Source organism: Aulostomus chinensis, chromosome 2 (assembly GCF_037954235.1).
Source record: "Aulostomus chinensis isolate RoL2024-O1b breed Wild chromosome 2, RoL_Achi_v1.0, whole genome shotgun sequence".
Classification (NCBI taxonomy): Eukaryota; Metazoa; Chordata; class Actinopteri; order Syngnathiformes; family Aulostomidae; genus Aulostomus; species Aulostomus chinensis.
The window spans coordinates 32,880,872-32,907,926 of NC_141321.1; the positions used below are offsets into that span (position 1 = coordinate 32,880,872).

The window sequence follows — 27,055 nt, forward strand, 5'->3', positions numbered from 1 at the left end:
TAATCTGCCGTGTTCTCATGATTAAATAATGATTCCAATATGCAGCGCCTGTGTATTTATGATGGGCTTCACCTTAAATTATACTGGGAAATTAAAAAGTGTTTGGTGCTCATTAGCTGCCGCCGCATTAGCCACTTCACACATATTTACTGCTGCTGGCAGAGATGAGGCCATGTTGTCCGCTGCTTTGAGGAGACGATCACAACAGACACTGGCAAGAGACACAGGGCACTTAGTCTGTTTAGAAATATTTCCAGGTACTTGTAATTCCCTGTATTTCCATTTTTACGCCACTACGACAGAGACAGCTGTCCCTCCCGTTGGTAAGGGAACCGCTTCAAGTTTTGTTCCAAATATCCACTGGGACTGCTGAGCATAATTTGGCTTCAAAGGTCGAGGTCACCTCAGGTGACCGCGATATCTCGTGGACCCCCTGTTATGACAGTTATGAGTTATGACAGAGTTGCCAGAAACGCCCACCACAACTCGAGGAAGACCTGAAGGATTTTGGTGAAGTACTTCGTCACTCTCCTTTTACTTTATTTACTTATAAGATACATACTTGACACAGGTGAGAACCAGCGCTTTTTGCTTTCCCACGTCGCTAAAAAAAACAAAACAGTTTGAGTTGGGTCACAAAATGAGTTCGCAGCTCAAACCAATGTGGATTTTTCTTTCCTGTTTCAGTCAAAGCCTCCAACGATTTGATTTTACAACAAAAAGAAGATAAGAAGGTAAGATTAGAATGACACAGCAGAAAATTTTGTTGTTGTGGGTTGTTTTTTTTCTGCACTGAGTCTTGCACTTCCAGCATTCGTGGGACACATCCACCACAGCAGCCTGCCTCCCCCCACACACATACACACACACACCGTCTCACGCTATACCGATTTTTATTGTGTGTGTGTGTGTGTCCAATTAACATAGCAGCAAGATGCCATTAGTCACATCCTTAAAGTGACCAATGCCATCCAGCTGAAGTATGTAAATTATGCAAAGGACCTCCAGAGTGGAAGCACAATAGACCACAAACCCGCGGTGGAGTGGATTTTCCACAGCAGGGTTACATTCCAAATAGGAAAGAGAGTTTATAAAGGGGGTCAAGGATGCGCCTCACATCAGAGCTACCTGCTGCAAAGCCTCTTTAAATCAAGGTCATCGGTGCACAAGTGGCTTTTAACCGACGGCGTCCTTGTTTTCAAATGTTGATGTTTAAATGCAGCAGCTTGATCACCAGCTTTGACGATCAGTCAAAAGAGACGCTGTAAAACAGTGGATAGACATTTAAAGTGACGGCATTCAAGTACTCACAAGCCGGTACCAGTACCTGAAAAGAAAAATACACTTTTCTGGGTGAAGTATTGCTTTGACGTTGTATCGCTTTAACAGTCAATACAGGTTGTTTATGACCTATCCTGTCAATTTTCTAGGGACGGCGAGCTCCATTCTATCAGTTATTGTTTGCAGAGCCGAAGCTCATGACAAGAAAATAAGGCCTCACTGGCTGAGCACCATATCAGACCAAATGTCTTGTTGACAATGTGTTTATACAAAACGACAGCCACTTCTTTTCTGTGCATATTTATGAGTCGCTGCATGCGGCTGCCAGACTCGCTCTAACTGGGAGTTTTTGACACTAAGGGCTTAAATGCACCCTCAGCTGCCTTTACTGAGCACAAGAGCCGTTCTCATGTGTAAAGCTGATGTTTCAGTGTCACACTGCGTCTCCTTCAGAGCATCTCCATGTAAAAGGTGGAAGCACGTGTCGTCCTTGTTCTCTGTATGGTTCTAAGGGGTTCTACTGCGTGCAGATTTCTCTCAAAAACACATATTTCCATCTTTATCTGACTTCTGTCTCTGTTTTATGCCTGTCTTGCCGCATCTGCGCCGTATCAAACTGACGTAACTGCGAGGAACATTCTCACAGTCGTTTCAGAAAGGAAGGATAATAAATGCCTCTCAACAGCAGACACGATGTTTCAGTAAATGAAATTAAAACTTCATCCACTGCATATCGCCAACACCATCTCTGCCTGTTGGCCCTGATAATCTTATTATTTTGAAAAAGAATCTCTTGTGAGGAGTGTAATAATAATCTCCACTGTGCTGAGTCTAATATTTCCATGTTTAATACAGTATCTAATAATGATATCCGTTGTGTAAACTACAATAACCAAGAAGAGGGGGAACTTCCATGGTATTCGGACGGATCTTTCTGCGATGGATATTGTGGAATTATCTGTTCGGTCTATCTTGTGTTCAACTTATTTCCAAGCAGAACCTTCAGTATTGTCACCTGAACGTGTCACGCAACTGTGGCTCGCCGTCCTTGCAGCGGTTCGGCCCTCCACCCATCATCCTAGCTAGCAGCTTCTAGCAGCAAATTCAAACACCAACATTCTCGCCTAATCGATTCCTTAAGTGTACGTAAATTATTAAGAGCAGCAGCGGGATTCCTCTCCTCTTTTCCAGGGTAGAACACTCAGCGGGCGCATCAACACAAACGATCCCGCAGAGAGACTTGCGTGTTTTACTTGCAGGGCCTCCTCAAGGAGAAAACGAGTCTAACGAGCTTCTTAAAGTAAAAGATGGTGCCCACGTCTTTACACAGAAGAACTGATTGCTCAGCCTGTTGGGGACAAAAAAGGACATGACTTTTTGTAAGATACCAAACAAACATTTCACGAGGAAAAGCAGGTGAACGCAGTGGACTTCTACACGTCTCAGCAGCTCTGGACCACCTGCTGTTGGAGTCAAGACCTCTGAACTTGGTCTGCAGGGGAGAGGATGGAAGGAGCGATGGTTCACTCTCATCCATCTGCTAATGCTGACGATCGTCAAGTTAGATGTTGGACGTTTCCTTCAGCATCGAGCAGAACGTTAATGAGACTGATAACTCCAGCCGACTGGAAAACAAACACGAAAAAAAAGGCAGCCCCAATTCCGTTCGGCGGCGCTGCTTTACAGAGCTGCTGCAGCAATGTCTGACGTTTTACTCCATCTACAGGTGCTGATAGGGGACACATTCAACCAACATGAAATAGCTGGCAGTGTGTCCTTGGCGTGAATTCTAATATGGATATATTCGCTCCCAAGATATCCTCTCGTTTTGGTGTTTTGATGACGGAAGAGCAGAACACTGGCTAACATGTCCGTCCAACATCTTCCACAGAGAGTCGAGCTCTGGTTGGCCGTGAGGGCCACGGGACACGGTCTACGAGCTGTCCTTGATCCGTCCCATTCTTTCCTGCTGCTCTTATTCAAGGGATTCTCGTCTGAGAGGCGTTAATGCACCTTAATGACTTTCTATTATGCTTCATTTTCTTCCTCTTTCAAGGTGGCAGGACACTAAAATGGTAAGAATCAGTCCAATGCAATTAGGACATAACTAATATATCCTGTGGCGGGCTGGTACTGTGGTGGACGGGTGCTGGGTAAAACAGTGTAGCTGCTTTTACGACGATGAATGCTTCCCTGCATAAAAGACTGACGGTGGAGCCTGAAGTGCATCTGCTGACACAATCGTCATGAAGGACTAAAAACACTTGAGTGAACTGAAAAAAGGGGCCACAGAGAGAGACAGAGAGAGAGAGACACACACACACACACACACACACACACACACACACACACACACACACACACACACACACACACACACACACACTCAGCTGTGGATGTCCAGTCTCAGGTGCTATCACCATCACTTGGCGACCCAACTGTTGTAGGCCAAAGGCTTTTGGGCGTGTGCTGTTGCGTCTCGATGTCATTAATGTGACGTCTCAGGACTAGACTGGGACAATTCCTCCATATTTGGTACAAATGTCCACTGGTACCAAAGGACAAACAAAAGATTTTGGTGGTCACAGGTCAAGGGTCGCCTCATCGTTAGCGTAACCACTCTGGAACACCTTGAGCAAATTCAAATTTGCCACAAACGATCCACTGGGACTCGAGGATGAACTGAAACCATGTTGGTGGTCAAAGGTGGCAGTCTCTGCTACCAGCACGTATCCTGGAGGAATACACCTGCAATGCAGTATTTCCTTCCAGATGCTGCTTCTAATACTTGAAATTGTGTTGTGTTCAAGAGTCCGGTGGCCACGTCTGTGACATCATGATGCCTGCCCTTATAATTCAAACACGTTAGTGAAAGAAGCACGAGGCTTAAAGACTAAAGAGGAGATTTTTACAAACGTACCAACAAATGTACCAGAAAACAGAAACGGCGGCTGAGTACTCTGTCCCATTGTTCCACTACTGAACAAACACAGTATCCATTCAAATACATTCATTTAAAAGTGTTTCTATAGACCAGAGCCCTCAAGTGGCCACAGAATGGGTTTTGTGGGCTTTGAAAGAAAAGAAATAATTACTTTGAGGCCAAAAGTTGCAGCTTGAGCGGGAGTGCAGTTACTTCCAGTTCATTCCATTCATGGCCACCGAAAAATAAAACTGACGGAACAGGTTGTACCCAATGGCCTCAAAATTATTAGTTTGTTAGTTACTGACAAGAGTTTATCATTTAATATTCATAACCAAAGGAATGTATCATTATTATGTATTGTACCAAATTTCCCTGTTGTGTATATTTACTGAATAAATCACCAACATTCTTGAGAAATAATCATTATTTTCAGTTTTTCACTGCAAGGCTTGAGGGGCAACGTGCTGCGCCGGTCGATGTTCCGAATGAGAACCAGTGCCCGTGAGCTACTTTGAATTAGATAAAATCATCCAGTCGCAAGTGCGTCCTCGCTGCCGCCCGTGCAGCTAACCATCCCGAAGCAAAAAAAAATCAGGTCCGAAAAAAGGCTGAACTGGTGGAGTGTGTGTCCAGCTTTAGTGCAGGCTGGTGTGTGAGGGACAATATGAAGAAACACACTCGTCGTAGTGTAAAATAAACCCACAGGGGAGAGGGAGATGCTCCTGAATGCAGCAGAAACTGTCCAACGATCTGTTAGTGGTAAATAAATCAATTAACCACAATAAATCATGTCTGAACTGTTTGTATCATAGGTAGGCAGCTAAAGACACGCCATTAAAAAAAACAAAACAATTAAATTTCTTGGAATATTTTCACTGGGAAGGACTGCAAGCGCACACACAGGCAGCAGGAACAAAGAGCTCCTGGCGTTGTTAGTTTGCAGCCAGCGGAGTGTAAAGCATACTAATTCCTGCCTCTGATGGAAAGCAAAGTGAGCGATTCGAGAGAAAACACAAGCCTGTGAGAAAATACGTCAGGAGAAGAACTTTGCAGAACTTCCAGGGATGTAATTCGAGGAGATTATACATGTTTTCATGCTCCCAGCACCTGGGAGCGGATTCACTTTTTGCGGTGGGTGAGTGACGGGACGAAACATGTGGCGGTTGAGGGAGAACATGAGAGAAAAGGTGGATGATAGGAAGAGAGGGATCGACAGCAGACGGGGATGGAGGAGAGGTTGTACCGTAGCAGCAGCAGCTGCGGTACGGACAATCACAAGCAAACTTTTAGATTCTAATATTCAATTAATGACTGTTGAGGCAGCCCAGGGTGAGAAAGAGTGAGGAAACAACTGGGACAGTTTTAAATGGTGCCAGGGAGACGGAGGGTGGGGTGGGGAGGGAGGGTGGAGGTTTGGTCCAGTCATCAACAATCAAAAAAGATGCCATTTAATGTTTTCAGGTACAACTTTCAGATCAAAGCTAGAGTCGTGAGGATGGAAACCAGTGCAGCTCTGATCGTCTCTGAAGGGCTGGCTAAGGATTTGTGACATGCAGGAACTCGTCAACATTGTGGGGAGACATGAACTCACTGCCCATCGCCTCCACAACCGGACAGGAAGACAGATATTTGTCTGTCACATCAATGTGATCAGCGTTGTGCAGTGCTGGGTTTCATCAGGTCTGTGAGTTCCTCTTTATAAACCCGGTCCTCCCAAATGGTGGCTGACATTTTTCACCATGAACTGCATTCGCTGCTAAGACTGTGCTTTCGAGTTAATGTGACGTTGTACACGTCAGGGAACCCGATAACTTTTAGCCAAAACGCTTCCACGTGTCCCTTCTGGCTGCGCGGCTGCTATCTCGTTGGTTCTGCTCTCAAATGTCTGCAGCAACGAAGGGCAGATTTGAAATAATTTGAACTCTGAGCCCAGCGCTCGGTGGGAGACTGGAACGGCGCGCGTTGCCTGGCTGGGCAGTGGCTCTCTCAGCAGAGGCAAACAAGAGCTGAGCGTTTTTACCGCTGATCCTACTGTTGTCTGGCTCTGGGGACGAGGGTGTGGATGGAGTAATAAGGGTGCTTCTGAGAATCATCTGAATTCATCTCAAGCTCCAGTCACCGTTAGAGTTCAGTACAACATTTAAATGACCCTGGAAACTTTTGTCCGTTAAATTGCGGTTCTCCCTCTGAAGCCGCGTACATGCGTGACCTCCAGTGGTGACTGAATCTGCCCTCATCAGAACTCCAGAGAGTCGCCGCGGGCCAATGTCAAGTGTGCTGCTACACTCTGACTGGTTGTTTGGTCGTTTGCTTGAGTGGAGCCACGGAAGAGAGGCGGCCAGCTTGATGATGACATGCAGCAGCTTCGCAAAAGCACTCGGTCAGTGCCGAGATCACATCAACTGAAGTAAAGTCCAGTGGGAATCAGCGAGTACTCAGAAAGTGACGACTAGTCTAGCGAGCCTCTTGCAGGACAGGTGGCAGATGACCAGTAGATAACTACTACTGATTAACCGTTTATAAGTCATAGTTTTTAATCGAGTCTGACCTTTTCTCACAAAGTAGAAATCACAGTTTGACTTCAACACAATTTCACAAGACAGAAGATTTCCTTGTATTCTTGGAATAAATTTAGTGTTCCCCAAAAAAAACTTATGTATTTATTTTGATTTATTCTTTACTGTAATGATTGGTTGGGACATGCAGACATTCTGGAATAATGTCACTTTCAGAAGAAGATTTTGGAACAATAAAATCCACAGCATGAACAGTTGTTAGGAGAGGGACGAGGGCAGCCAGCGACAAAATCAACACTGCCCAGGAAAGACAACATCGTCACTAAAGCTGTGCAGCCATTACCAGATTTCTCCAGCCAAAACATGCAGAAAACCACACACACACACACACACACACACACACTCACATACACACACTCACACACACTCACACTCACACACTCTCTCTTACCTCCAGTCGCAGGTATTCGCTCTGCTCCTTTGAGATCAGGCTGAGAATGGTGCTGCTGTGTTTGCGGGTCCTAATCAGGACTTGAATTCCTGTTTTCCGGGCCGGCAGTGGCGATGCCAGCTTGTAATGCACGTGACTGTGGCCATCAAAGGAATACTCCTGGACCTCTGGATGGACACACACACACACACACACACTAAAATCAGTCACACACAGATAGTAAAACAAACTTTCAATGTACAACACCATCGTGTCCATTGAGAATTTGCTTCACTCCACAGGAAGTGACCTTCAGTGACATCTGGAGAAACGATTTTTCAGGGTGACAGTCCTAATCTATTTGTCTGAGACGAAGGCGTTGGAGTGATTTGGAGTGGAACAGCTGATGTTGATCAAACTGAGATAGAGAGGAACAGTTTTAACATGAGGTGAAAGACTTTGATCGATGGAGATGTGACCATCAATCTGGATCCACATCAGAAGGGTGAAATCGTTGCTAATCGTGAGCGTTACGCTGAGAGATCGTCTTCTCCCAGTGTTTTCTGTCACGTAACGTCTGTTCTGAGAATTCCAAGCTTGCTCCCAGTACCTGAAAGCAGAGTTTTGTGTCGGCCGTGTTTTCTGAGCTCGGAGGGGAAATGAAAGACTCACAGGTCCGTCGCTCAGAGAGACTGAGGACAGTCCCCAAAGGTTTTGCTCCTTAAACTGAGTGCAAACATTTAGAGGTAATCAAAAAAACCTGCATCGCAATCCGAACTCTTCAGGGCGGCAACGTGCAGAAGTCGCGCCCCTGTTAACACTGTCCAGCAGCTACGCGTGTATCCTCAGGCCACCCAGCTACTGTCAAACAAAACTCTGTCAAGGTTAGTTTGTTGTATTGGAGGACGAACGTATTCATGGCTTCAATCATTCACTCTCCAGGCAGGAAGATCACACCGCTGTTACGCCCCGCCGTCTGAGTGAAGGTACACGGAGATGGAGCGGTCCCGAGCAGCTTACTCCCGGATAAGTTGGTGAGAAGAATCTGGTGAAGTTCAAATGAGGATATCTATCAAACGACTGTTTGAAGGAAGTGATCTCACAAACCAAATGAGGCACAAGGACAGACTTGATACTTTATTTCCAAGTTTTTCCTCTTAACATTAGACTCTTGACTTTATTCTGTGTCCTTGGAGAACAGAACTTACGCACATGACAAGGGCTTTACTGATTGCTCAAGGAACACATGCTCCTGAGTTGATAAATCTGGGAGAAGAGGAACTTTTCAGGGCAGGATGAAGATTAAAATAAAGTGTTATATCATTCTAAAGGCATGTGAAGAGATGTTTACAAGCAAAGCTGTTGAAACACAACAAGTGTACAACGTGTTTCAGGATCTCCTGCAGGCATCGTTCCAGCACGTCGACAAGATCCCGGAAGCCAGAGCTCGGTACTTTTTCTGATTTCTGTCCCACACTCGCCGACACGCGATGAAGTTTTTACTTTTCGCTTTTGCTAATTTCCAGTGGAAGAAGCTGTCTTGGAATACTGGTTCCCACAAAACCTTGAATACCTCAAATATGACTTGATAGATTCAGATTCAAGACTGAGCCCTTCATTTAAAACATGTTTGATCTGAAATTTTAATGTCTTAGTCACTGCGGCCCAGAAAAGGAAAGTGTGGAGTCCTCAGCTGGAGCTGCTGCCGCCTCAGATCTGACTTGAGATAAGCGTCCCTCATCCAAACCGCACTTCCCTTCATCTCAAACACCCCACAATTTGATTGGATAAGCAGCAGTCGAGAAATAAACACCAGTGCGTATTTCTGTCTTTAACAGAGAGATGGCGAATGACGCATTAATTTATTCTAATTGAATTACTCAGTGACAGTTGGCCTGTCAGGTGGTTATCAGGGGTGTGACGTGTCACCAGTGCATCCTCGTGTGTGAGATGCAGCTTCGTAGATTCAGACATCTTGAATCAACCGAGACACGAATCACAAAACAACGTCCCTGGCTGCATTAATAAATCTTGGTGAGTTGGACATATTTTATTTTTGGCATCAACTGCCATTACTTTTACACTGCGTGCATTTCTTCCATTTTCCTCTTTCTCTCCATCCTTGTGAGTGACACCACGCCCGCTCTCTCGCTCAAACAAAACAAGCCCCCCCCCCCACCCCACCCCCACCCTCTCCTGTCTCTCGTCTTCGTCTCCCTCCAAGACGGGGAGAGACAGTGAAGATATTGACATCACACCATCAAATGTTCATAAAGCTTATGCGTGGAATAAGTTTGGGTTTTATAAGAAAGATTGGAAACTTTACTGCAAAAGATTATGCAAAACATGAAGAGGAGCAGGGAAATATAGAGGCAGAACAGTTTGGGAGAGCGAGCAGTACCACCTGCAGCTTCAAAATGTTCCTCCACACTTCACTTCCTCTGCACGGGCAAAATCTATTAAAGCCACAGCACTCTTCATATGAAACAGAATACAATATCACCTCACTGCAAATATACATTCCAAACAGTTTTAAAGTATTGTTTAGAGTTTTTTCCCATGAAATACCTCCTCCACAGTGGCTGCCATACGTTCTGTGCATGTAGTTTATGGTCTGCCGCACCTCAGGCGGATCCTTCGTTAGTTTCTCTCTGTACTCATCGGTCGGGTTTCTGGTCAAAAATGTTGCAAATTTTATGTTTCCATCCTCTGCTTCTATTTTTGGGAGTTTGTCATGACAAGTGCTGAGGTGGTCTCTCCTCCGTCTGAAAGAACCAGACAGGCTGGTCCATCTCTCATTCAGTCCGAATCGGAGCTCACACCCCCAGCAAATTAATTAGCAGAGGTTCACTGTCAGAATCCTGAGTGGGTATTAGTTTGTTACTGTGCCCTCTCGATCAAATATGACACGGTGTCAAATCACCTGCAGCAGACACAAAAGCCTGTACCTGCCTTTTATTTGTAATCACGATGCACGGTAAATGCTCCCTGGATGCGTACTTGTCGTAGCATTCGTGTTCATGGACAGAAGGCTGCGGCTCTCTTGACGGCACGAGCATGCAGATGTGTGAGGACCTAAATGCTTTCCAGGCCCACCGATAAAAGAAGCAGCGCTCAATTACAAGTTCTCCAGCAGCTGATTCCCACCTGGGCAGTTGGACAAACTCACTCATCTACACCAGCGTTGCATAATGACACGAGAAAATAAAGAGGCATCGCCGCATTTAGACTTAGAAACTCTCTGAACAATCTGGACGATCACATGTGACAGAGCATCACGGCGCAGCACAACCGAGCAAGGTTTTAAGCTCAGCTGAGAGTGCTGCAGTCAGCAGAAAGCCTCCCTCCTCAGTCTGGACCGCGCAGGATACAACAGGCAGTGCAGGATCAGGACGAGGAGTCTCATTAAAGATCTCATCTCTGCTCCAACTGCAGCACTCAGGCAAACGCCTCTGCAGCATGAAAGCCGCGAGAGAAGCTCAGTGAGAGCACGAGTCTCCCGACCAGACGGATCCCGATTATGGATGCTGTCTGAAAAACAACAGGGATCACTGACAGGAGTCTTCTGAAACAGGGCACTCCACTAGAAGTAAAATACTACGAATCATAATACTGTACGAGTTGCAATAAGAAAAAAATGTTCTGTAAATCAGTGTTTATGCTGTTTCCTCTTAATTAGCTATACATCCTCTTTCAACATCTAAATTATTCCTATTTTGGGGGTTTTAACATAATTTGACCGGGCAGCAGGGAATCAGTCTGAGGTCATTCTGATAGCAGCCTGAGAGTTACCTGTGCTAAAATCATTCATACTTATTACAATGATCTATTTAGGGAACAGGGAGTCTTCCTCCATTTTGCATTATAAGAACGCATTGTTTATGATGGGTTTTTACTGTGCTGACCTATTTATGGATCAGGAAATGGCGTCCATCCCTCCTGCGTCGCGGATGCTAACGAGCAGATGGCTTTATGAAACATGAACACTAGCAGCGTACTGAGCAGTGAGATCCAACAGTGTTGATTGTCAAGTCAAGCTTTTCCTCTTTTACAGTTAAACTTACACATATTAAGAACAGTCATATTCATAAATCATAACTCAAGAGAAGATCTTGGAAGATATTTAGTTTGATGCAGGGTACCGTTTTGCTTCAGAGCTGCTACAAAGCGATTCTGATGGTTTGGAAATTTCACCCAGTTTTACATACTTCCACCCCAATTTTGTTTTTCAGATTTGGTTGTCGTGGTTACAATCCAACACTTATTTGGTATTTTCCTTTGTTGCAAAAATCCAGAGTTGCCTGGCTTACCCTCCTCGCACTGGTGCCCGGTGTAGCCTGGCACACACTGGCAGCTGAAGGAGCCCCACTCGCCGTGACAGCGACCCCGGTGGCCGCAGGATGGATAGCCCATGTTGACACAGCTGCTGTCGGTGGTCAGGCAGCCTGGAGAGCTGGACTGGGAGTCGGCCGGGGAGCCCAAATCATACAGCTGAACGGAGGAGATAGAGCGGAGAAGAGATGGGGTGGTACAAAAGGGGGAGAGGAAAGGAATGGAGAGAGGAGAGGTGGGGGATGTGAGACGAGACGGGAACAAATAGAGAAGGAAGAGGTGAGCATCAAACTAGGAAAGAGAGGAGAAAAGTTGAAGAAGGGAGACTGGCCGATCTCTCGTTATGAGAGTTCAATGGTGCGAAAAACCACCGACTGGTCGACAGAGATGTGGAGAAATCTGTTCGGGTCAGATGAGTCATTCTTCACTATGTTCTAGGCAAGCTGGTGAGCGCATGTTTGACCCGCACCCAGAGAGCCCTGGAAGCTTGACCGGCATCGACGGGATGGGCCGGCTGCGTGAGGGGCATTTCTCTGACATGGCCGGGGTCCATTTTGTTCTCTTAGAATGAACTTTGTTCTGTGGGATCCCCTCCATCCGAAGGTGAGACATGACGGGAGCAGCCTCATGCACGCAGACCCCCAGACCCCAGACCTCCAGCCCCCATCCTGCTGATTTCGAAATAATGTGAATACGTGAGGCCAACAGATTTGGGGGGATTTTGAACTGGTGAGTTGGAGCAGCACCTCACACCTTTTGCTGTTAAAGTACAGGAAAAAAGGTTTCCTGATCTCACAGAGAGGTTGTTTTTTTTCTTCCCGTCTTTGTGACTCCAGAATGCAGCAAGAGCCAGCCACATAGATTTAGCTTGAAGCTAATGCCCAAACCACCGAGAACAAGCTACAGCAAAACAGTCCAAAAAGATTCGTCTAAAACCTCCAGAGCATCGTCTGGTAGAGTCTACCAGTGATCAGTCGTCCACAAATACTTTGATTTGAGCTTCAAACAAACCGGCAACGGTCACATTGTACTTTTATAGCTACAGACAGGAACCTTTTTGCTGAGGTCAGAGGCAACTATCCCCCCTTCAACAGCTGAACCAACCCCCCTCAATCGAGGTGTTTAACCGACACACTTGTGCAGCTGCCGCATTTTACTGCGCGCCTCTTAGTGACACCTGTCATTGTGGAGAGGGCCGCGGCGCGTGTGTTGATGTCACAGCCGGTGCGGTGACTCACGCTGGCTCAGTGGCTTCCTAATAAGACACTTTAATCTTTGTTTTTTTCTCCCCCTCCCTTTCATTTGTCACCCATTTTTCCTCACACTCTGTTTCCATGGTGATGACACCAAACACTGGAAAACGAGCAAGCAGCGTGGCTCACTTCGCAGACAGCTGAAAGGTCAGGTGACCCTTCAGTGTCATAAAAGCACGATACAAAAGTCATTAATAGTTCAATCTCCTCCCCGCTGAACCTAAACACCGAGTTCTATTGGTGCTACAGAGGGAATGTGTAAACAAGATTATCAAATCCGACAGGGAGTCATTCCAACTGGGAACTGCTGATTGGCTCTGACCTCCAGCGAAGAGGCATCGCACTGGCCGCTGACCTTTAAACGCTCTTCTCTGGACCAACTGTCGATTGCCGATACACAGATTCGCCGCGGACTGGATGACACTGAGTTTGAATGTGCTGTTTTGTGTCTGCTGAGATGAGCTGAGAGCAAAAGCAGTCCTGCGTTGGCTGAAATTACGAACTGTGGCTGTGAAGAAGAGTGAAGAATGGAGCACCCCCGTGCTTCGCCACAGTAGGCTGTCCCGTTTGCCAGGAGCCATTTCAGATGTGGTGCATTAAAAACAGTGTCACTCCAAAGGAAATGAAAAATGAATTCTTGGCCAAAACACAAAGTGTGAGTGCGTCGCGTAGGGACAAGTATCACCAAAGATGTCTGAACCTTCCACCCTCTAAAAGAGGGTTTTGTCGTATAACTGGGACTGAGGGGTGACATGGTTTTGCTGTAACTGCAGTAAATTAACCTGAGGATGTGGTGAGAATAGGAACAGTCTAAGTTACAATATCTGGCCAGTCACAGTCAGATCTCCTCCTCTGAGCTACAGTAGGTGGTCGTAATTCAGACTAAATTATTCAGATTAAAAAACAGGAAGCGATAAAACGTAATAAAAGAGGTGTGTTCTTTATTTCCAGGCTATTATTAATAGCTGGTACTAATTTGGAGTCCCTGGTTCACTCTAAGCCATTAAAAAAGAGAAATAACTGCATCTTGCAGCGCCAAACAAACAGCAAATTTTGCGCTATAACATCAACAAAACATACAGGAGGCAATAAAACGCAAAAAAACAAAGAAGAAGAGGCGTGCCTTTTATCTAAAGTGTAATACTAATAGTTGACACCAGAGTCCAGTTAAAGGCTGGGTCACAAACACATCAAGTGACAACAACACAAAAGCAGCTTCAACTCAAACCCAACACATTTTAAGAAACCAAACTACAACACGGATGGAGAGAAGCCACCGGAAAGCTTGCAACAGGCGTGCTGGAGCTGACGGAGGAAAGAGTCATGACAGGGGGATGGCGAGAGATCCACGACCGCTCCACTCAAGAAAAGAAGCACGCGTAGAAACTCTTCCTCAGCGAGGGTCACGTCGAACCTCGGCTCCACCCAAACACCTCATACTCTCATTTACATAAAGTGGAGCATCACACATCAGTGCGCCGCTGACGTCACGTCCATACAAACACAAACACACCGTATGCAGCAAACACCTTTACCACAGGACAGGCGCTCATCAGACCTCAGCTGATACCGGAGGCGTTACTATAGCAACAAATGTGATATACTAGCATATTTTGTGATGATGAAAACAACACTACCACGGGAAGGAACGGGGAGAGGAAAAATCACACAAAGGCAGAACATGTCCATCAACATTATTAATCATCAATACGCCTACTGTTGTTTGCTCTTTGGAGATTTATTATCCTCATGTCCGCCTACATGCACCATGCAGATTTCTCTCATTAGTGCGTAGCGATTTTGCAGCCCCCCGCTATGTCTCCAGTGGAGGCACACCACATCAACCACAAGCAGCAGAAGCCTATACACTCTTGGAACTCTGCTCTCCAAACTTGAAAGGTGGTTTGAAGGATACTGCTAGTTTGTGCTCGTGGTCTCGCTCAAAGGCCCTTTGGCTCCATGCATCCCGACTCCCAGAGAAAAGAGATTCAAATTGACTGACAAACACAACCTTTTTTTTTTTTACTTTTTTTTTTTAGTGAAGGATACGTCAAAACACTTCCTTCCTTCCCACCAAAAACAGGTAGCATTGTCTTTTGGATTCTACATGATATTGAGGTTTAGAGCATCAAATACAAACAAAAACTCAACGCAGGACAGCTGAGCGTGTCCTGCCTCTCGCTGTGATGGAGGCTCACGCTGAATACAAGCCACACAACTCCTCTCTACTTACAGTTCTCCACTTTGGAACCGCAGCTTATAATCTATCATTCTGTTACTGAGGAGCTCAGGGCTTTAGCAGCTCGCTGGCTAGCAGCGAGGCAAGCTAACGCTAGCAGTCTCTGCTCGTGGGGAGAGCTAGCTCAATGAGGTTTTAGTTTCTCCAACAATAAATCAGGATATATTCTATGTTTAACCACAACAGGCGACATCTGAGCTGGCAGTGAATATCAGGAAGATTTGCAGATGTGAAGCTATTTTTTTCCACAGTAGCCACAGCTACCTGGCTACTTGCCTTGCTCCCTAGCTGGCAACCTCATGGTCGACTCTGATGTCGGAGAATAGGCGTCCATGGGCTAATCATGTTTAGGTTTACTGCTGGCTGGAATGTCTCTGTAGTCGGTCTCTGGATGCATGCAGTATTAGTACAACAGCAGCAGCAGCAGCAGCAGTATTCTTCTTTTCCAGAAGAGAAAACTGATCTCAGGTTGAAGAACCTCAGTAGACTCTGGGATTCCCCGACTGATGATTTGAGCTATCGACCTTTGCCGGACGCTAACCTCATCTCTGATTTAAAGAGAGTTTCTACACAATTCAGTAAAGTAAATGTTTCAGCTTTTCATCAAATACTGTGCAACTGCAGTGAAATCTAGTTCTGGGCCTGATTAACACTTGACACTTGTGATTTCTCTTTATTTCAAATGAAGAGCATCTACCGATCTAAAGCACGCAGCTTCACGGGCATTCAAAGACCGTCCTCGCGGAAATGCAGCAGAATCTGCTTCTATCACGCGTCGCCTCTTCCACTTATCCGACCTGAATTAGCTGCAAATGCTTCTTTAGCAAAAACAACCTGTCAAAGTTTCAGCTGCCTCTCTAAAAACACAAAATCCCATAATATATGACAAGTCCTGCTCCCGTCTATCTGGCTTTCTTTTCAAGGCAAATTCAAAAATTGCTACTTTTGAAGGGATGCAAGCAAAATGAGAGCATCATCACCAACTGAGTGAGACGGAAAGAGTTCCTTTTAAGTGTATTCTGAGCAACTTTTTTGTCTTTTTCTGTCAAATTCTAGGGGAAGCCATATTTTTCCCAGTGGAAAAGGGTCTACAGAGCCCCTGATGTTTATGTCAAAACACCATTTATGTCAAGAAAAGAGTCTATAGTTTGGGTTTGTGAAGGTAAAAATACCCCAGTCACGCTGTAGGTTTACATGTTGCCTCGCGACTAATTGAAGCAGAAAATAAGATTCCAGCAAATATTTCAAGCTTGAAAGTGAGGTGGGTGCACAAAAGGCTTTCATACCTGAGGTTCATGTTCATACAGAAATGATTTGGGTTTTGTTGGGCTCTGATTGTCATGGTTCAGCATGGAAACCTTGAATTTTGAACCCCAACAGAGAGCGGCGGAGGGAACTTGAAAGTCTTGAATTGCAGTCAGACTGAGCGGGAGTGGAAAGGTTCATATTCCATTTCACCCTTGGAGTGCACATGTGTAGTACTTGAAAGCACTTTCAGGTTGCAGTTAAGTTAAAAGTGTAAAAAAAAAAAAAAAAACGCCCCTCTTACATGTCACAAGAGTACTGTGAATGCTGGAACCTGTTATTAATCCAGTTATCGGCTTGAGTGCAGCTGTGCATGCATGCTGGTCGCTAATGGGTGTGTAGGTATGTACAGGAGTGTGCTGCGGCTGTGTGTACATGCCAATGTGTGCGTGATACCTTGCTGTCCACCACCAGGTTGCGGATGCAGCCAGTGAAGTGTTTGTGCTGGAGCTGAGGGTAGATATAGGGGATGTCCTCGTTCACCCCGCCGAGCTGCAGCACCTGGCTCATGTTCAGGTGCCTGAAAAAGAGCCAGAGAGACGTTGTTTACACGGAGCACATCGGCAAACCTGCGTGACTTGATTTAAAGTTGACAACAAAACCTCAGCTGGATATCACTTGGAGCAAACAGCCTGAATTAATTCACAGCTGCAAGCGTCAACCTGGAGGCGTTACGCCACTAAGCAATCATCAACATGTAAACACAAACTCTGCTCGTCTGTTTATTCCGCCTCGTCAGCAATGGGTAGCGAATGAACGGAGACTTGGACACAATCATGAAGTTAAAAAAGAAGTTGAACCCCCGAGTTGTCGCTGTGTCTGGAACTGGACTCATACAGTAGTTGTTTGTTGTGTCTCCGGCGTGGCCCAATCACACGATCTAGATAAGCTTTCGCACTTATAAATACACGTACATACACACGTATGACCTGGCTGTGTTGCACTGCCACACGCCAGTTAGCAGCACAGGTAGAAGAGAGGCCAAACTAAAATAGAAGGAAACAATGGACGAGCATGAAAAATACGGATGCAGGGTGGTAGGTGGGGGCTTCCTGGGTAAATGATTCACACACAAGTGCACATTTTAAGTCCTTTTATATGTTAGTAAAGCCTGGGAATGAAACATGGTCGAAGTACAGCAGAGGTTCCCAGTTGTCTGACATTCCTCCAAGAGCCTTCAGATGCTCGCTAACCTTCTTCAAGACCCAGAGTGGTCATAGACTCACATTCTGAGCGCCGCCAAGCACCTTTTCTAACACCACCATTTCCAGAACACCATTTAAGGAAATTGTAGTGACATTTGTCTTCTCTATGAGCTGCACTTAAGAATTTTAGCTGTGTTTCCCTTTTAAAAAATCAAAGTACTTGCAAATGATAAGCGCTAATGATGCGGGGCGGGGCGGGGTGGGGGGGGGGTGACGCTAGAAAATATAACAGGTTCAGTCGAGTTGGCCAGAATAGCGACTACAGCGGCGCGTCGTGGTCCAGTTTCCAGGATCTCTCTGGGCTGGAAGCATGTGTCTGTTTACCGAGCCTCTCCCCACACCTGGGGGCGTGACACAGAAACAATACGGACCACATCTGTTCACAGCAACAGCACTGAGCGCGCTCAGTCACGGTCAGCCCCCCCGACTATCCTCACACATTCATTAGTCATATGAATACAGCACGAAGCCCAGGCGTTTTTACAGCGTATGTTTGCAGATGCTGCAAAATGACGTGTTTCATGATGGGTCAGGGAGGTCGCGATTCATACAAACCGCTGTTTTTCTTGTTTACTTGATTTTAACATATTCATGCTTCCTATTTTAATGTTTCTCATTTGCGAAAAGAAAAGAAAAGAAAGAAGGTCCAAAGCACTTGTGGCAAACATAAAAAAGCCTTTAATCTGATTCTTAGTTGAAGTCGTGAGAACAGAACAAACAGCTACATCGCAATCTCCTCACTCGCCATCAGAAGAATTTTATTAATGAAATGTTGGTACTCAGATCTTCACTAGATTAGTTTTTGGAAACACAAAAACTAATCTAATGAATATTCTGATGTTCGCAGCCAACTCCTACGCACCTGACCGGTGCAAAATGGTTTATTCCACTGTGAAATTCTGAGAAACAAAGAAAGGGTTTATCCATGTAGAAAAGGAGCTGAGCACCGACTCACACATGGCGACAGACACAGCCGTCTTCATGTCCTGAGAAATACTTTTTCTGTTTGTGGTTTAGGGTGGAACAGTGGTGCAGTGGACAGCACTGTCACCTCACAGCAAGACGGTTCCAGGTTCCAGCCTCGGCTGGAGCACGGGGTCTTTCTGGGTGAGTCTCCATGTTCTCCCTGTTCCTGCTGGGTTCTCTCTGGTACTCCAGCTTCCTCCACAGTCCAAAGACATCAAGAGGGACCAGGTTAATCCAGACTCTAAATTGACCGTAGGCGTGCCTGGGAGAGCCAATGGTTGTCTGTCTCTATGTGTTGGCCCTGCCATGGACTGGTGACCTGTCCAGGGGGAAGGCTGCTGGGATAGGCTCCACCCCCACCACTCTTCATGGATAAGCAGTAAAAAAATGGATGGATGTTTGCCGTTTATCTATTTTGTTGTCATCCCGACCAAAGAGCACCTTCATCAGAGCTCTTTGAGCTTCCGACCACTCCGGTCTTCTGTCTTTGGTTGACTCTCTAGATTTATAAAGCACTTTGAGTTTCATTTCGTGTCAGAGGCGCTGCATAGATTGTTTCCTCTTCCTGTCATTATGACAGTTATTATTTTGTCACAGTTTCTGTCCCTCCTGCATGTGAAATGAGGTGGAAAGACAGTGAACCAACCCAGTGGGAGAATGAGGGAGCGTCTCTCACACATACACAACTACGCCTGTACAGTTATCATCAAAGTAGTGGTTTTAGGTCATGTGACCCCAACTACGCCCTCGGTAGAAGAGGTCAATTGACGGTTGAGCTTAAAATTGTTGCCTTTGCAGGCACCAGATTGAAACCTAAGTCAGCCAGGGTGGGAGATGTTGGACCAGCGAGTCAGGGCTCCACCGCCGTTGTGGTCCAACACCACACAGGAGGAGGTATGAAAGTTGTTCACTCCTCTTCTCCACCAAGTTGTTGTGTCCTTTAATTATTCACCTGGGAAAGTCCCATTTTTACTGTGTGAGTTCAGGTGTGTACCTGTCAGTGTTGGGTGTAATACCGGTGACCTCACAGGAGGAATGGTCCTCGGTGGTCAACCAGCTGCCCACACCCTCCATCTCCATCACAGCTGCCCCAGAACAGCGATCCAGAGTGAAACGCACCTCCTGGAGAAAAAGACAGTCAAACCAGGACATGCGGGATGAAAGTAATCCTATGAGACCTGTATACACCGGTATGAGCAACCCCTCCGAATGAGCGCACCTCCTGTTGCTGTCAAGTGCACTTTTATCATTATTAAGTGGGAGCTGCCGCTATAACGCACATTTCTTTCATTAGTGCACATTACTCCGCTGCTGCCTGCTGTTTCTCCTGTTTACACACAAACAAACAAAAAACAAGGCTCCAGATTTTGGGGAAATAATTGTGAATTTGGTGTACTTGGAAGTCGGTGGCTGAGTAGAAGCCTCGGCACTCCCTGAACTCCAGCCAGTTACTCCATTCTCTGTCCTGTGGCGGGGTTTTCTGATTATAGCCCTGGAGGTAGCACGTTAGCTGGTTATCACGGACCAAACAAGTCAAGGTAGAATCAGACTCTAAAACCTGGTGGCTGTGCTACATGAGAGGTGATCATTAAACACGTGATCGACTCGTGTACGCGCACACACACACACACACACACACACACACACACACACACACACACACACACACACACATATACAGTATATATATCTGTATGTATGTGAGAATCCTTGGAGGTGAAGAGCTCCCGGCGATCTTCATTCAATTGAAGATGAACTTAATTTCCCTCTAATTCAATTCACTGGAATCGGTCCTGGGTGGAGAGTGTCAAAGGGGGACCAGCGTACTAATTGGTCTGACTTCCACCACTATTCTCCCCCTTTCTGCTGTACAGCGCTGACACATCTGCAATAGAAACCACCAACTGAGACATCTTCTCCATTTGAATTCCTGGAGGATTATGGGACTAAAAAGGCTTGCAGGGCCCGAGGGGCTGATGTTTGGAGGCCAGGACTTGGAACCTGAGCTGAAATCGTACAACAGACACACAAACTGACAGCATCAGGTTAGAAAATGTGACTCGTGGTAGTTTAACGCTTGGCACGATCAAACAATTAGTGGAGCATCTAAGAGTAATTACACTTGTCAAGCATGTTCCAGCCCCCTGCTGTGCACCCGCGTCTCTGCCTGATGTCAATAGAGATCATTCATTTTGTCCGTGTAACCACGTCAACAAAGGCTAATACGACATTAACACGAAACCTAGCACATACAAATCATCCATTAATTTAGTGAGCATGATGGCAGAGACGCTCTCAAGTCTTTTCTTCCAAGTCCGTTCAAGTCTGCCCCCCCCCCCCCCCCACACACACACACACACACACATCATATCCAGAGTGAATAATCTTCTGTGGTAACTGAAAGTTCCTGAAAATGTAAATATTTGATCAATGTTTCACAGTAAAACTCAGGAAATGAAGGCGTTGTTTGGATTTTAGGAAATAAAGGCCTGGCAGCCTTTGACACTTAAGAATAATAAAGGCCGGCGCCACTATTAGGGGATTTACGGTAAATTTGTACAAATGACAGCCTCTATGTGGTGACAGTGACTCTATAAAGCTACGTATTTTGTTAAGGAAGAATAATAAACTGTTGTCCCTCCCTCTGCTCCTGCGACTCCACCGAAAGAGTTTTGTTAAATAAATGGCGGTGGTATTTGATGGGTGAAGCGTCCCACCTTGCTGTTGCTGCGGATGTCCAGCCGATGCCACCGCCTGTCTGCCACGTTCACGTTGCCAGGCAACTGTAGCACCACTGTGCCGGAGCCATGGTTGATTTTCAAGGTGGGGGTCCCATCTATTAGCTCTAGATGGAGAGAGTGAGAGAGAACGGAGCGAGGATCAGTGAGGGGTGAGATTACTTTCTTTGACATTATTAGGCTTTAAACGTTATGAAAATTTAAAAGCCGCTATCAACATTTGTGGTAAGACGCTGCCGAGGTATTCAACCCGCCAAAGCTGCACAGTGACTGATGTGTGCTGGAGAACACACAGACCTGCCAGATCTACGTTCTATTAGCTGTAATGACGATTACAGCCGAGCCTGTCATGGTGTTGTTTTCCCTTCACATCTCACGGCCGTCAACAAACATCAGACAAAAGTTATTACATTCTATTTTCTGACTTACTCAAATGGGAAATTAAAAGTTAATGAAGTGGTTAAGACCGCTTGCGTGCTTGGTGCTATATGTACATAAGGAATTATGGGAAGTCTACCAGGCAGCATCGGCAATCCATCATCATGTGAGCTGAACTTCACCAGAACCCTGAGTAACGAGCGTCTCCGAGCTCCCGGTGACGCCGCACGCCATCCGTGAGTAGCGTCTTAGTATTCACAGACACTGAAAACTGACAAACAGACAAAACTTTGGTCTGGATGTAATAAAAGAAGATCTCTAAACTGTGAATCATCTCAATTCTTCTACAGTTTCCAGAGGGTCTAAAATATTAGATGCATCTGTGACAGTTGGAAGCATTTTGTGCTCAGGTTATCCGTGCGGTCGTCGCTCCTCATCAGCACACGATCCCTCGGGGGCCTTCCTTTCAAATCCGGATCAAGTTTCCTCTGAGACTGAAGGATGACTTGATAAGATGTTGATGGTCAAAGGTCACAATGACAACCATTCAGCCACCATGCAGTATTTGTGGCTTCTACTTCATGTTTTTTGTAGTACTTCCTACTGCTATTATTGCCATGGAAATAAGTACCCAACTCTGTGGCGGTGTTATTTTTTCAAACCTCTGTTAAACTGACCTAGCAGCACCACAGAAACGACCTCATTCACAGACACGGTCGGACTGTTTGGGCCCTCAATTTAGTCTCGCAGGCAGGAAGTACAGCTCCTGGCAGGCTTGTGAGGATTTCATGAACAGACTTATGTGGGGAAAAAAAAATCCAAAACAAACTAATTAGAATTTTTTTTCATGTCGGGTGCACAAATCACCGGCTTCAGCATTGTACAGTGGTGGTGCAGGTGGGGTTAGTGAGTGAATGAAACTGAACTGAAGTTTTCTAAACTACACTGGCGTCGTGTCTGTGGTGCTGCTGGGTACTTGTACTCGATGTTGAGGTAGTGGTGTTTTCACATATTGACAGATAGGAGCATTCTCTTCGCCCCAAGGATCGACAACTCCGGTGACTTCTCAACATAAACACTGTAATCATGTTGTCTGAATATTAAGTCACTTGTGTTCGGATGGTCGCGCTCGGCGCGCTGCCGGATGGAAACGCTGAGCCGGTTCGACTTGAAGCTAAATGGTAATTAACACAGCAAAACTTGAGACAAAACTGCAGTGGAACGTTTGTCGTCACGCTTGAGTTGGTGGAGGCTGGAAGGGAACATGCGCCAACCAGAGCCGAGGTTCTCGCTGCTCTCCCGTCTGCGTCTGCCTTCAGCTGAGCTGGCGCCAGTCCCTGCGGCTGCGTATCGCTAATGTCTACCGGCACTCTTTCATCTGCCGTCTCTCTTTTACCCCCTGCCTCGCTTTCACCTTTTCATTAACTTTGGCACCATGATGGACATTTTTACTTTGTGTTACCTTCAAATAATTCAGAAGCAGTTTATACTGACATTCTGCTCTTGGCTGCACCGTTGTGGAACCACTGCAGTCGATCAGGCTGCTGTTTGAAGCGTACCGAGAGACGTGTTGGTGGGGTTTTAACTGAGATGGATTATTGGCAGGAATGGAATTTGATATTCATAGCTATGTTCTTGCTTTCTGCTGCTAGTCAGCCTTGCACATCTACGGTGGGAGCAGATTCTGGTCCACTCAGCTCGCCTGGTGCATCTACAGTAGCCCAGAATGGACAAAACGAAGACATCGCTACTTTCATGACCTCCGCCCAGGGTCATATGATCAGTCCAAAAGTTCTGGATCAGTTTTAATGAAATTTGTTTAGTATATTATATACATATATTATATACATATATATTATATTTCAGAAAATGTAGGTTGAGGCCCAGTGAACTGATCTAGAGACAGATCTGGAGCCGGTGACGTCTCTTTTTGGATCCATCCTTCTGCCTTCTCCGCCCATTTTCCTCCACGGCGTTACGTCACCAGGTCGCCCTGTTGTTGTTGTTGGTCGCTCCGCCCCTTTTGATGATCTGGGAGCACCGTGGACGACCACACGCTTCCTTAGTCCCTTGTGGAATCACCCCCCCCCCCCCCCCCCGTTCCAGCTTCCCACTTGCAGATATGATCAGTTGTGTTTGTACGGACACCAAATAAGCTGGAGGCAACACGGGGAAGCGAACCGGCGGTGCTGACCTGATGGTGCGCGCTCTCAGAGTGGCCGCAAACCTGTTTACATGTTGTTCAAAGTAACTCATTTACAGATGCGACGATGCAGAGGAGGGAGAAAGCAATCCAGGAAGAAATCTGGATCCGGAGGTCTCTGGTTGAAGATCAAGCAGTCACATTTTAGAACTGATCTGGAACCGGACCTGATAACGACATGACATGGTGGGGGGGGCGTGATCTGTGTTTTCACAGCGAGATGTCTGCGGATCCAACACACCCGTCCCTCAGTTGTTTAGGAGCACTGAAATGATCAAATCAAATTATTTCATGTCAGCACTGCGTGTTCCCCTCGAGCAGGACAAAACTAAGCGTGCATGACGCCGTCTCTCCAAAACGTCTCGTCCAGGCTACCTTAGTGATGAGTGACCCCCACTTCATTATGCCACTTCTCAAATCATTAAAAAGAATCCCAGGCCCCGTAAATATGATTTTTTTTTAAGTGCAAATTTGTTGTTAGCCTCTCAACTATTGTTCACTTACCTGCGGGGTTGATTTCAGCTGCTCCAGCAGGAAGATGAGTAGCTGCTGCACTTCAGGAATGATCCAATTAATTTTAATATATTGTCTGAGGCCGGAAAATTGACCCAAAGAACAGAATGAATTCAATTCAAAAGCTCCTTCCTTTGTTCGTTCCCTTCTCTCATTTACTGTCCCGCCTGGGACCCCTCAGCTTTTTTTCCTTCTTTATCTTACACATCTCAGCCTCTCCAATTTCCATCCTCCTGGCTGCCCCTCTCCTCCCTCAGGGGGATTTCTTCCCTTCTTGAACCCCAAAATATGCAAACACCATCACCCTTCACACCCCCGCTACAGAAGGCAGACATGTCGGAGCTGCCAGTACACTCAAAGCCACAAAGGACACCTGTGTAAAACTGACAAGAGACCTTTTCACAGATATGCATACTTGTACGCCTGAATCCTGTAAATGCACATTGACATGTGAAGTAGAAATGTGGGTGCGCTGCAGCATGACACACACACGCACACACACGAGAGCAGTTAAAAGCTAGATCGACCAGCGGATAGCCGGCTCGGCTAAGGAGCCTTCTCACTGAGATTGACGTGACATTTTCCCAGGAGATGAAGACAGACTTCAGAGGTCTGGAAGGAGGAACACAGGGGAGAAGTGAAGCGATGAGAGGAGAGGGAATAGAAAGAAGAGGAAGCACTGAGGAGCTGTGAGGTAGGGCCAGAGGGGAAAAAAAAAAAGAAAAAGCAGAGACAGAAATAGAATCTTAGGTTGAGACAAAAGATTAAACTCTTTGAGTGGAAAGATTAGGAGAAAGTGTGATTTAGGAAAGAAAAAGGGGGAGAATCCCAAGTTGCAAGATGGCAAGGTGGGACGGCGAGGGAAAAAACGTGGAAATGAACAATGTCGGTGAAACTAAAAGGAAAGCCAGGAGATGATATGGAGAAGAGCATGATGGATCCCAGAGGATGAGGGAGGTAGAGAGCCAGACATTCTGCTGCTACCCTCAACAACCAGCTGTAAAATTAATAAAAATGTATTTCTATTCTGCTGTAAATTTAATTTCCACAATTAACTAATCCACTATTATATTATCCGATGATCTAAACGTGCATGTGAGGGGTTGGTTTTTGTCTCCAAAAAACAGAAGAATTGAACTTATCTATCACCTGGAGAGCCAAACCACCGCCGAGGCAACTTTGAGCCCCCGGCACTGTGGTGCCTGTTCGATAGGGTAAAGATCCGACCAGGTGGAGTCCCCTTACTACTGTTTCCTGTTCCACGGTAGAATCCTGCCCCTCGCCATGGTAACGCTCAGCCCTCACAGTAACTCATCACCGAGTTCTAAAGCTGTTCCTGACCACATTTCAGACGGATCTGATGGAGCCGTTCGGAGAACATCATACGTTAAAAAGATAAGATACTCTTCCCTGTTGCAGGCTATGACTCGTCTGACCTACAGCTGAATGGAGTCATTCAACTGTCTCATGGCACCCAAACGCTGACATTGCCAGGCAGATGGATTCCAGCATAGCTGAATCCATCTTGTCGTAGGTGGAGCAGCCAATCAGTGTCCTTTGAGAGGATAGGGGCGTGGCTTAGGTGTGAGGACAGTGAGATGAGAAGAGATGAGCACAGACGCTACTATAGCGCCAGTTCCATCAGAACTGGAGCAGAATTCCTCTTTAAAAGGACGTGCGAAGAACTCCTCTGAAGGCTTCTGTCCACGGACATGATGGTTTCATCCTCGACTGACCGACTTCGGCCGCTGTGTGAGTTCATTGACCTGATTGGTTGAAGTCAGCCAGTGACAGACGCTGACAGACGGATAGTTCATCCAATCACCTGCCGAGTATTTCTAGGAAGTGCCTGTCCTTTTCCCAGTTTCCATGGGCGAGCCTGTGGAATGAACTACAGTCTCCTGCTGCGTCCCTTTAACCAAACACTGCACCTCCACAGCTCTCACACTCAGCGGGATGCTTTCAGGATGAACTCCGGCGTTTTTGGCAGGAAAATTTAAAAAAACAAAAACAAAAAAAAAAACGCTTTTTGGCGGATGCAAGGTATGTAAACACGCCGAGTGACTCGGGCCCAATGCCGACATGCATAAAAGAGTGAGACAAAAAAAAAGCAGAGGAAAACTCAACCAACGCGGACGATCGTTAGAGGAAGGATCTTTCCTGTGATTCTGCAGGGTTTTTGATTTGACAAAACAACAGCCAATACCTTGGATCAGCCTCATGGAAACACCTGCACTCTTGTGCTCTCCTCTGAAGCTCTGGGCAAGTGAAGGAGCTGTTCAGAGACGTACAAAACGAAAATGGACGGTGAAAGGAAGAGGAAAGCCAGCGTGAGGGGCCAGCTGAGAGCGCAGCAGGCTGGCAGGCCAGATGAGAGCAACTTCACAGGGGTTGCCATTCCTTTTAAACACTCCAAGTGTACAAGGGTTAGGACAAGACATTGCTCTTAAAAGGCTCATCCACATGACCAAGCTTCCTCTCCACTATGTTGCTTATACCTAATTCATTACTTCCTACTCGTAGACTGACAGAGGGAGAGTGGGTGCTTTGTGCGCTCGGACTCCAGCAGAGTCGGTGCTCTTAAATATGAAAAATGTCCTCCTCTTCTGACGGCCTGAGGATACACTGGAGTCAAACTGAGAACATACAGAATGCATAAACAGCATTACAAATCACACCGCCACACGCACGCACACACACGCACACACACACACACACACACGCACGCACACACACACGCACGCACGCACGCACACACACACACACACAC

The 27,055-nt window shown here is 46.2% G+C and overlaps 1 protein-coding gene across 1 annotated transcript in view; it reads right to left on the minus strand.

Annotated features, from left to right (window-relative positions):
* The window catches only part of LOC147269765 (neural-cadherin), a 280,583-nt gene that overhangs the window by 38,072 nt on the left and 215,456 nt on the right, over positions 1-27,055 (minus strand). The window contains exons 28-32 of the mRNA XM_086190512.1: positions 21,171-21,298; positions 19,448-19,575; positions 16,679-16,802; positions 11,464-11,644; positions 7,175-7,341 (exon numbers count right to left, since the gene is read on the minus strand). Of these exons, the coding sequence (XP_086046638.1) occupies positions 7,175-7,341; positions 11,464-11,644; positions 16,679-16,802; positions 19,448-19,575; positions 21,171-21,298 (728 nt within the window). The remainder of the gene's footprint in view (positions 1-7,174; positions 7,342-11,463; positions 11,645-16,678; positions 16,803-19,447; positions 19,576-21,170; positions 21,299-27,055) is intronic.